At 43.1% G+C, this 8,901-nt stretch overlaps 1 protein-coding gene across 3 annotated transcripts in view; it reads left to right on the forward strand.

Moving 5' to 3' along the window:
- The window catches only part of bahcc1b (BAH domain and coiled-coil containing 1b), a 61,929-nt gene extending 54,575 nt beyond the window's left edge, over positions 1-7,354 (forward strand). For all 3 annotated transcript variants that reach the window (XM_023949737.2, XM_023949736.2, XM_078937853.1), the window contains exons 24-28: positions 28-144; positions 220-357; positions 1,298-2,703; positions 3,901-4,137; positions 4,938-7,354. In XM_023949737.2, the coding sequence (XP_023805505.1) occupies positions 28-144; positions 220-357; positions 1,298-2,703; positions 3,901-4,137; positions 4,938-5,147 (2,108 nt within the window). In that variant the 3' untranslated portion in view covers positions 5,148-7,354. The remainder of the gene's footprint in view (positions 1-27; positions 145-219; positions 358-1,297; positions 2,704-3,900; positions 4,138-4,937) is intronic.
- The last annotated feature ends 1,547 nt before the right edge of the window (positions 7,355-8,901 follow it).

The following is an 8,901-nucleotide window of genomic DNA, read 5'->3' on the forward strand; positions in this document are numbered from 1 at the left end:
CTCAGTTTTCCATTTTTGTTATTGTAGGAGGTCCTGGTGAGGAGGAGAAAGAGGGCAGTGTGATGGTGGAGTTTGATGATGGAGACAGAGGAAGAATCTCCCTTGTGAACATCAGACTTTTACCTCCAGGATACCAAATTCGCTGTGAGTGTGGATTTCTGTCGATCTGAAGGACGAGTGGTGAATAAATCTGTTAAGTAGGTTGATCTTTGATGTCAGGTGCAGAACCATCTCCTGCTCTCCTGGTGTCTCTTGGCCGTCGAGGTCGGCGAAGTTCCACCCTGGATAAGAAGGAGGCTTCCTCTGAGAAACTGACCAATGAGGAGGGAGGAGTGAAGCCTCAGGAAAGAAGACGAGGTAGGAAGCAAAAAAGAAGTCCAGTACTTTGCTGCTTATGCCGATGTCACAACTGCCCCTACGTGTGGATACAGGCAAAAAAATGGGAAAAAGGTGGTTTCGTGCAGGTGGCACACACAAAATATTACACTCATACACCCCTCGCTAAGCCTGTATAGTGAAAAGTTTTTTCTATGGGCATACTACGAGCGACAAGTCATGGGGAACACTTAAACAACATATAAGGGTAAGTAAGGTACTTCCATTAGACTTACGAATACTTCATAAGACAACTACTAGATGCACGACAATGGTAGGTTCCATTTTCATGGCATCCCTTCAGGTAGCCGAACGAGCCTCGAAGGAACTGTAAAACACATCTGCACCCCCCTTAAGATGAGGCAGTACCCAAAAAATCTGCAGCATCTGTACGGGTCAACCCCCCGTAGGGTGCATGTGACTAAGACTTTAGATGCAAAGTTTAGTTTGTTGCTAATACCAGTTGACGGCCCATTACTAGAACCCCAAACGCAGGGCCATACTTACTAATCCAGCTGTCAACACTTACCAGGTTTGTTCATGTCACAACCGAGTGCTAGGGGAGACATTTAAACTGAAATTCTCGTAAATTAAGATTGTTCGCTGCCTATTATTTACCCTCCATATAACCTCATAAATCATTACCTTATGGAGCCTCGTCAGCTTGCCTTGTAAAGTTGGGCAACAGACGAGCAACTCATCTCAAAGTAGGAGCGACAATAAAGCCGGGCAGAGAGACAGGTTTATCAGGTTTGTTGTTCTTTGAGTAATGGATATGTCAAAAGTAGGTGAAGATCAAGGAGATAAAGATTAAGTTTCACCAAAGCTCTTAGTTTCACAATTAATCACAGTTTGCCTTTAAGACCTGTCATTTCATATTGATTATAACACCCCCTCCCTCCTTTTCTGGCTCCCTGTTCAGTCGGCAGGCCGAAGAGAATCAGCTCAGTGCAGAAGATGGCCAACATTCCTGCTTCAGGAGCAAGCATTGTGCCCAAAGGCAGCAGCTCCTCGTTGAGCTGGTCCGAGCAAAGGAAGAGACCACCCGTTGATTTCTTCCTCTTCAATGGGACCTCTCGTAAGACCCAGAAGAAGATCCGAGAGCGAGACCTGGGGCTCTTTCATCGACCTAGCTTGCACTCTCTAGCACCACCGCCGACCCAAATCAAAAGCATTTTTGGCTCACCCTTTAAGGTTGACTCATTCAGTAGCATTGCTAATGGTTACTCCACCTTTGGAAATGGTGGTTCATCAGGAGCTGGGAGGCCAGTGACCTCCATGGCTTCCATGGGCCTCAGAGACTCCTCTTCATCTGCCCCCTTGCCTCTGGCCGGCTGCAAGGCCGTGAATGATCGTGACAGGAAGCACTTTTTGGTTAAGCTCGACCACGAGGGAGTCACCTCTCCTAAAACAAAGAACGGCAAAGCTTTGCTTCGGCTTGGAGGGGCTGGAAGTAGAGGACATAAAAACCATGTCTCTGTAGGAGCGCCTCTGCGATACATTCAGCCCTCGCTGTTGGTGAAGGACAGCAAGAGCTCCACTGGACAAAGAGACATTGGGGCTCGGTCGGAGGCTCTTGTTAAGGGAGTTCCACCTCTAAGGAAGGATCTTCTTCCTAAAACTATTGGAGTACAAGGAGGGGATTATGAGTTGGACTATCCCAGTGACTGTCCTAGTTCCTACTCTGAACTGGATGAGGACGATGAGGACGATGGTGAAGAAGCTGAAGCTCGAAGAAGAAGAGCATCGGTCACACCCCATCGCGGCGGCCGTTTTCTTTCACAGCCATCCATCTGCTTCTCTTCATCTTCCTCCTCCTCTTCATCCTCCGGGTCAATTTCCTCATCGTCTCTGTGTTCCTCAGACAACGACTCGTCTTACTCCTCAGACGAAGAATCCTCCTCGGTGCTGTTGCGTCGCGCACTTCTCCAGCAAGACAAACACAAAAATAGACACAGCGTAAACTCTAACCCGCAAGGCCCCGACCCTTCCACCTCATCTCCCTCCTCTTCAGCTCACGGCTACGTTGTGAAAAGCAGCCTAACCGTTGGTGGGTTAAAAGCGAGAGCAGAAGACAGGAAGGAGTACCTGTCCAAAGGAGGAATGATGACGAACAGCAACACACCGAAGGTGCAGCTGAAGAGGAAAGAAAGTGCTCCCAACAACCACCACCAAAGACCAAGTAGCCCTGCGACCCACCAGTTGAAGTCTGCCTCCAAGGATCAAACGGCCAAGAAGCAGAGGATGTCTTCACCTGAGACCTTTCCCAACACGCCCCCTCTGTTGCCTGGACGCCACCTCTGGAAGTGGTCTGGCAACCCCACTCAGGTATAACCCTTAGAGCCAAAAAAAAACACTATCGTTATTTATGTTTTTTTGTCAGTTGATTGAGTTACTTCCTCAAAGATAGTTGCTCTTGCATCACACCGTCTGTACAAACAGTTGAGTCTTGAAATGTCTTGTTTGTTCTGCCCAACACTTTAAACTTTGCCCCTAATTCTACCATCAACCCTCTGATTAACAATCATAACAACAACAAAAAAACAGTTTCTGGCTTGATTTTACCACCCTGATTGCTTTATTTTGATGACCGAGGGGTGCAGTCAGGCACAAAAACATGCAAAGTCAAAGTGGCTCCTGAGACGCTGTCATTAAAAAAAATGGCTATGGTCCACAGAAGTCTTTGTTTTGAATCAGATAGGGGCATAAAAATAGTACACAATAAATGATTAGCTGTATTTCTTAAATTAAATCATTATAGTGCAAATAGCTTCTGTTAAGTTACTTTTTTCCTTTTGAAATTAACAATGAAAAGGAACTTTCCCGGTTCTTCTTCTTTAAGGACTTTACTTGGCTTTGAGTCATCTTCTGGTTTCGGTCCCTCCAGATTGTTGTAACACGATGAAACTCAACATTTACCTTCACAAAACGACCAGGTGAAATGGTGAACATATGAGCAGAATCAAGGCTTTGTTTTCTTTTAGAAAAAGGATGTAAAATCGCAGAGAATTAAGCCACGGACACACTTGGCATGTGACAGACGAGAGTTTTGAATGCAGGAGCCGGAAATGCTTATTTATAGACTTTTATTTGGAAATTATTACTTGAATTCATGTTGTGAAGGTACTGTAAACGTAGCTTGAAGAGTTTAGAGAATTCCTCAAAAGTCTTCCATCGTCTGCCCATGTTGAAATGTATTCATTTTGCTTTTAAAGCTTTAAATGAGTCAAAAATATTTCTCATGGTGTCCACCTTTGAAATGACCAAATCGTGCCCTTGGGCAAGGAAAACTACCCTTTATTATAAAGTAAACCTGCCCTTGTCGTAATTGAAAACATGTTAGGCAAACTAACTATACTTTTCTGCCAAAGGCAATATTTTGGGTGGGAAAAAAGTCCTTAAATCTCTGTGTTTTTGGTTTAGCTAGGCAATCAAAAAGTTAAATTAATTCCTGAAATAATTGAGGTGGTAAAATAATCCCTGCATGCTGAATAAATCCACTGCTATTTTTTGCTTCTGTGACAGAGGAGAGGTCTGAAGGGGAAAGCCCGTAAGCTTTTCTACAAGGCCATCGTGCGGGGCAAAGAGATGGTGCGTGTCGGAGACTGCGCCGTCTTTTTATCACCCGGCCGGCCGCAGCTGCCCTATGTGGGCAGAGTGGAGAGCCTCTGGGAGTCCTGGAGCTCCACCATGGTGGTCCGGGTCAAGTGGTTCTACCATCCGGAGGAGACTCGCTTGGGGAAGCGACACCGCGACGGCAAGGTGAGGACCACAAAGAGCAATCTTTTGATGTTGTGCTGAAAATGAAGCACCACTTTGCTGTTTTTTTTTTTTTCCTTGATCCGAAGTGATTGAACTTCCTCTGAGTTCATACAATTGTAGTTGGTTTAGCATTTTACCTTAAGGTAAAATATAATTTTTCTAGATTGTTAGACATAGAAAAATGAAAAAAACAATATTTAAATAGATAAACTGTTTTCCAGAAAATTCTTTGGAATGCTTTTTCAGAATTTAAGAACTACCGCATTTTTCACAGCGTCAATGATTGTCTGTCTTCAAACTTATGGCATATATAAAGTGCATAAAGCGAGACAAAAGGGCCGGAGATAAGTCCATCAATGTGTCAGAAAAAATGCATTTCAAAGAACAATTTACAAAAATGTTTGCAAAACAAATAATTTAAATCAAGAATAAATTTTTTGACTACAGTTCACAGTTTCTACAGAAAAAAAAATGTTAAATACAAAAACATGTAAAAAAAAAAATATTTTTTGCAAGGCAAAAGCTTTAATTAGGACCTATTGTAAAGATTTTTTAGAATTAAAATGTTTGTCTCAATTATCTCAAAAAACAATCACAAACATTTATTTAAAAGAAAATATATACATTTTTTTTAAACTACAGAAATATTTTTTAAACAAACACTCAAAAATATCATTAAATACATATGATTTTCTACTGAAAGCAATATGCTTCCAAAAAAAACATCAGTCCTCTGTTTCTTTTACAGGAAGGGATTTTGTTGGTGCAATATTCAGTTCTTCCTTTCTTCTCTTTCCCAGAATGCCTTGTATCAGTCAAGTCACGAGGACGAGAACGACGTGCAGACCATCTCCCATCGCTGCCAGGTGGTCAGCAAGTCTGAGTATGACCTCCTGATGCGTGAACGTAAGGCGAGCAGCGCAGTCAACGACCTCTTCTATCTTGCTGGAACCTACGAACCGACCACAGGCCAGCTGATCAGCGCAGACGGCATGGTCATCGTGTCCTAGCAGGTCCAGAGACTGGAGAATCGGGGTGGCTCCCTCAGCAGGGAACAGGAGGCGCAGCCAAAATCAAGAACTCTAGCTGATCTTTTTCCTGTCAGCAGAAGGAGGTCGCCCACTGGAAAAGGCCTCACAATACTGGCACTTAAAGAAGCCATGGGAGTTTTAAGGAAAAGTCCAGATTTAAGCTCCTCAGCGGGCTCCTATTTGCAACGAGAGCTTTCAGCCTTTCTGCGGCTGTCTCAAAACGGATACAGTCTCTGCAACGAAAATACAGAAACCAAGGACTTGAGCACTTTGGAGTAAAGTAGCTTTTTTGAGTTTTTTAATAGCAAGAAAGCAGCATGCTTGGCTTTCTGAAACAAGGAGAGACTTGTAGTAAACCACACTGGTTTGGCTCGTATTAATGCTCTTATTTAACGGTCTTATACTGGTAGTCTGACTACGACAACGGGGAGATCCCCAACAGGACCAATAAACACTGTAGTTTGTGTTAAAAGTGTGTGTTTGCAGAGCGGCTGCGATGTTCCAGTTTGGCTTTTAATGAACTCTTAGGTAAACAGTGCTGTAAATGTGTGTGCGCGTGTGTTTGTACAGGATGTGTGTGGTCATGCACGACGGTGTCATGGTGCAGCATGAGTATGTCTCTTTTTTTATTAACCGATCCAGTACCTAACGTGTAATTTTTAGTCGTTGCGACTCAAACGCAGAACAACTTTTATTTTTATTTTTTCTTCCTCCTTTCAAGCCATACACGTCAATACCTCTCTGGTGTCCTCCTGTGCAGGAGCGAAGACACATGTAGGATTGTTTATTTGAGCGGTGCGTGCGTCTGTGTGCGTGAGCTTTGTACAGCCTTCTGTGTAAAATAACAGTGTAAATAATATACAGTATAATTGTTATTTTTGTTTTTTATTTTAAAAAGAAGATTATTTTATGTTGGTTTTCAGGGCCGGTGGGTGACTTCCTCCAGCAGAGGTCAGAGGAGGGATTCTGTTTCCTTTTCTCTTAATGCACTGAACAGGACTGGAGATTTGATTCTGGGTCAAATTGCGACCTTTTGTGACAACTTTGTTGCCACAACTGTGGTTTCAGGCAGAAGGTGAATACGAAAAATGTATTTGGGACATGTTTTTTTTTATAAGAAAATCTGGAAAAGTCAATTTTTTTTGTATTTAATTTCATTGTTTATTATATTTTTTATTAACCAAGACTGGAAAAATAAATGGAGTTTCTGCTGTTCTTTAATCCAAAAATAATCTAGTGCATAAATCTAACCTAGCCTGTACTTCTGTAGAAAATGTAGATACATATCTGGCAGCAAAAAGAGACATACCAAAGCGCCGGTTCGTTTACGCTTCACCACGTTAGATGGAAACGATTTTAGAAAAATGTTCAATCAAATTTGAATCCGGGACCCCCTGCAATGACAGCGTTTCTCCTGTCCGTTCATCCGGCGTTGCTATGACGGCCTCTGAGAAACATGGCAGCGACGTTGTGTAGGGGCTGCCCAGCTGATGCACTTGAGGTCTCCATGGCAACCATAATGGCATCACGTGACTGTGAAGGACAATCAGAGCCAATCAATGGGACAATGCTGAGAGACAGGAAGAAAAATAACCGATCAAATCATCAATAATGGTTCTTGTCACTTTTATTCCTGCTTTGCCAAAAAAAACAACAAAAAAAACAAAACAAAAACGGATGTATATTATGTTTGTACATTTTTTTTCCCTTATCATGTTTATGCAAGCCTGAGAGGACTGATGGTATGTACCGGTTAGAGGTACAGGGGAAGAACATAAATGCCTTTTTTCTTTGTAAGGACTGACGTTTAACAACACTTTTTGCTGTTACACTGCAAAGCAAAAGCTTTAAATGAGATCTAATGTGAAACTCGGTTATAAAATATAACTTTAATGGGTCTTTAATTTGTTTAAAAGCTGTATTTTGTTGAACAGACACTGGATTCAGTTCTGAACATCACATTTTTGCAGAGATAACATCTGTGTGTGTTTTTGATCCTTATTTAGACCCACTGGAACCTGCTTTGTACGGTTGAGATGGCCTAGTAAGATATATTATGTAATTTCAGTCATTCTTTGGAAATATAACTTAAATATTTCCTCATGTACAAAAAGAAAAAAATATTTATCTTAATTTTATTGCTTTTTTTTGTGTTTCATTAAAAAAAAATGGTTCTTACAAAATGAGTTGAAGAGTTTCCCTCTCTTTTGTGTCGAGTTTGAGCTCTCTGAATGCCTCCTTGTGTGAATCAATGCCGATCATTTGTCAGATCTCAGAATATAAACCAAGGTAGAAAGCAAGAATGAAGAGGCTGGTGGTGGTGGTGTGTGTGTGTGGGGGGGTCCACGTTGGTAGGAAGCAATTTGAAACTGTAGCCGAAGCCGACAGGCAGGAATGAATGGAGAAAGAAAGGGAAACTGTATCTTACAGCGTTTCACAAGAGGAGGGTAGAGTCTCCTCGGGCTCCTCAGGTGGGTCAGGTATGCCGAACAATAAAACGGAACGGCACCATTAAGAGAACAAAGCCAGCAGATTTCCTTTCAGTCTGAAAATATTTGAATTCGCTGTTTGCTGATTCGTGCTCTCTTTCAGCGTGCCAGCCAAGAGAGCAGTTTGGATTATGGACTTCCTGTGAGAAATTACACAGCAATTCATGGCAGCAGCATGTTCACACCTTCTTATCGCCTTGTTACCTGCACCTTTGGTATCTGCGGTTTGGTACAAACGTCTTGTCTGCGTGGAATTCTTACCTTTGACCTCCAGTCACAATCAAAGCGGTGCTCAAAGGAAGCGGGAGAGCGGCACTGCCTTGAACACCGGCCATAAACTCGGTTTTATTCTGTGTTTTTTAATGGCAGCCCCTCCTCCACTGCTTTTTCCTTTCTCCTCAGCCTGCGACTCTCCTCACTTGTCAATACAGGAAAACTCGACTAACTTCACTAATGGTCCTTGGAAATGGTTTTAAATCCCGCACCCGTTCAAAAAAAACGCGTATTTACTCTTTCTTTGTCTTCTCGTTTTTGGCCTGTTGTGATATGAAACATTGCTCCTCATTCAAACCCCCCCATTCTGCTCTGTGCTGGTCTTCACATCCTCCTCATCTGCTCCTCAATCAACCAACGCCTTGAACACACACAGACATTAAGTGCAGTCTTTGAGTCCTTATCAGCAGGTTTGCATTGGGCTTATCTGGTTGACATTGTTAAACTACTTTACCCAGAATGCCGCAGGAGATAGTGGGCACAATAGACTGGAGGGGGCCCTTCTGGGTTAATGAAAGAGGCTTTCACAGTAGAACAAACAGGCTGCAGGCTGATTTGTGTGTGTGGGTGAATGTGTGCACGAGGGGTCAAGGTGTCAGAGAGCGGTGCTGCGACTTTTATTGTCGTGTTTTTTCAGCCGCAGCTGGAGGCTGCAGGACAAAACATCTGCGGCGTGTCACTCCTCATGCCTCCATTGTTCCTGCTGGTCGTGTTTAATTGCACGTTTATCAAAAAGGAACAGTGACGGAAAAGGTGTTTTGCCCTTGGATGTAAAGTTATGAGGCGGCGGGGTGGGGGGAGGCTTTTTAAATTCAGAGAAAGCTCTCCATTTAGATGCACCGCGAGATTGTCACCGAGGAGAATGAATAGCTGCCAGCTGCAGCAGGATGCTGCATGAGTGCATGCGCTGAGATATATTCAGATCAGAGCGAGGAGATCAGCGCTCTCGTCTGCATCACCTCATCCATCCT

Source organism: Oryzias latipes, chromosome 19, assembly GCF_053564925.1.
Source record: "Oryzias latipes strain Hd-rR chromosome 19, Olatipes_Hd-rR_3.1".
NCBI lineage: Eukaryota > Metazoa > Chordata > Actinopteri > Beloniformes > Adrianichthyidae > Oryzias > Oryzias latipes.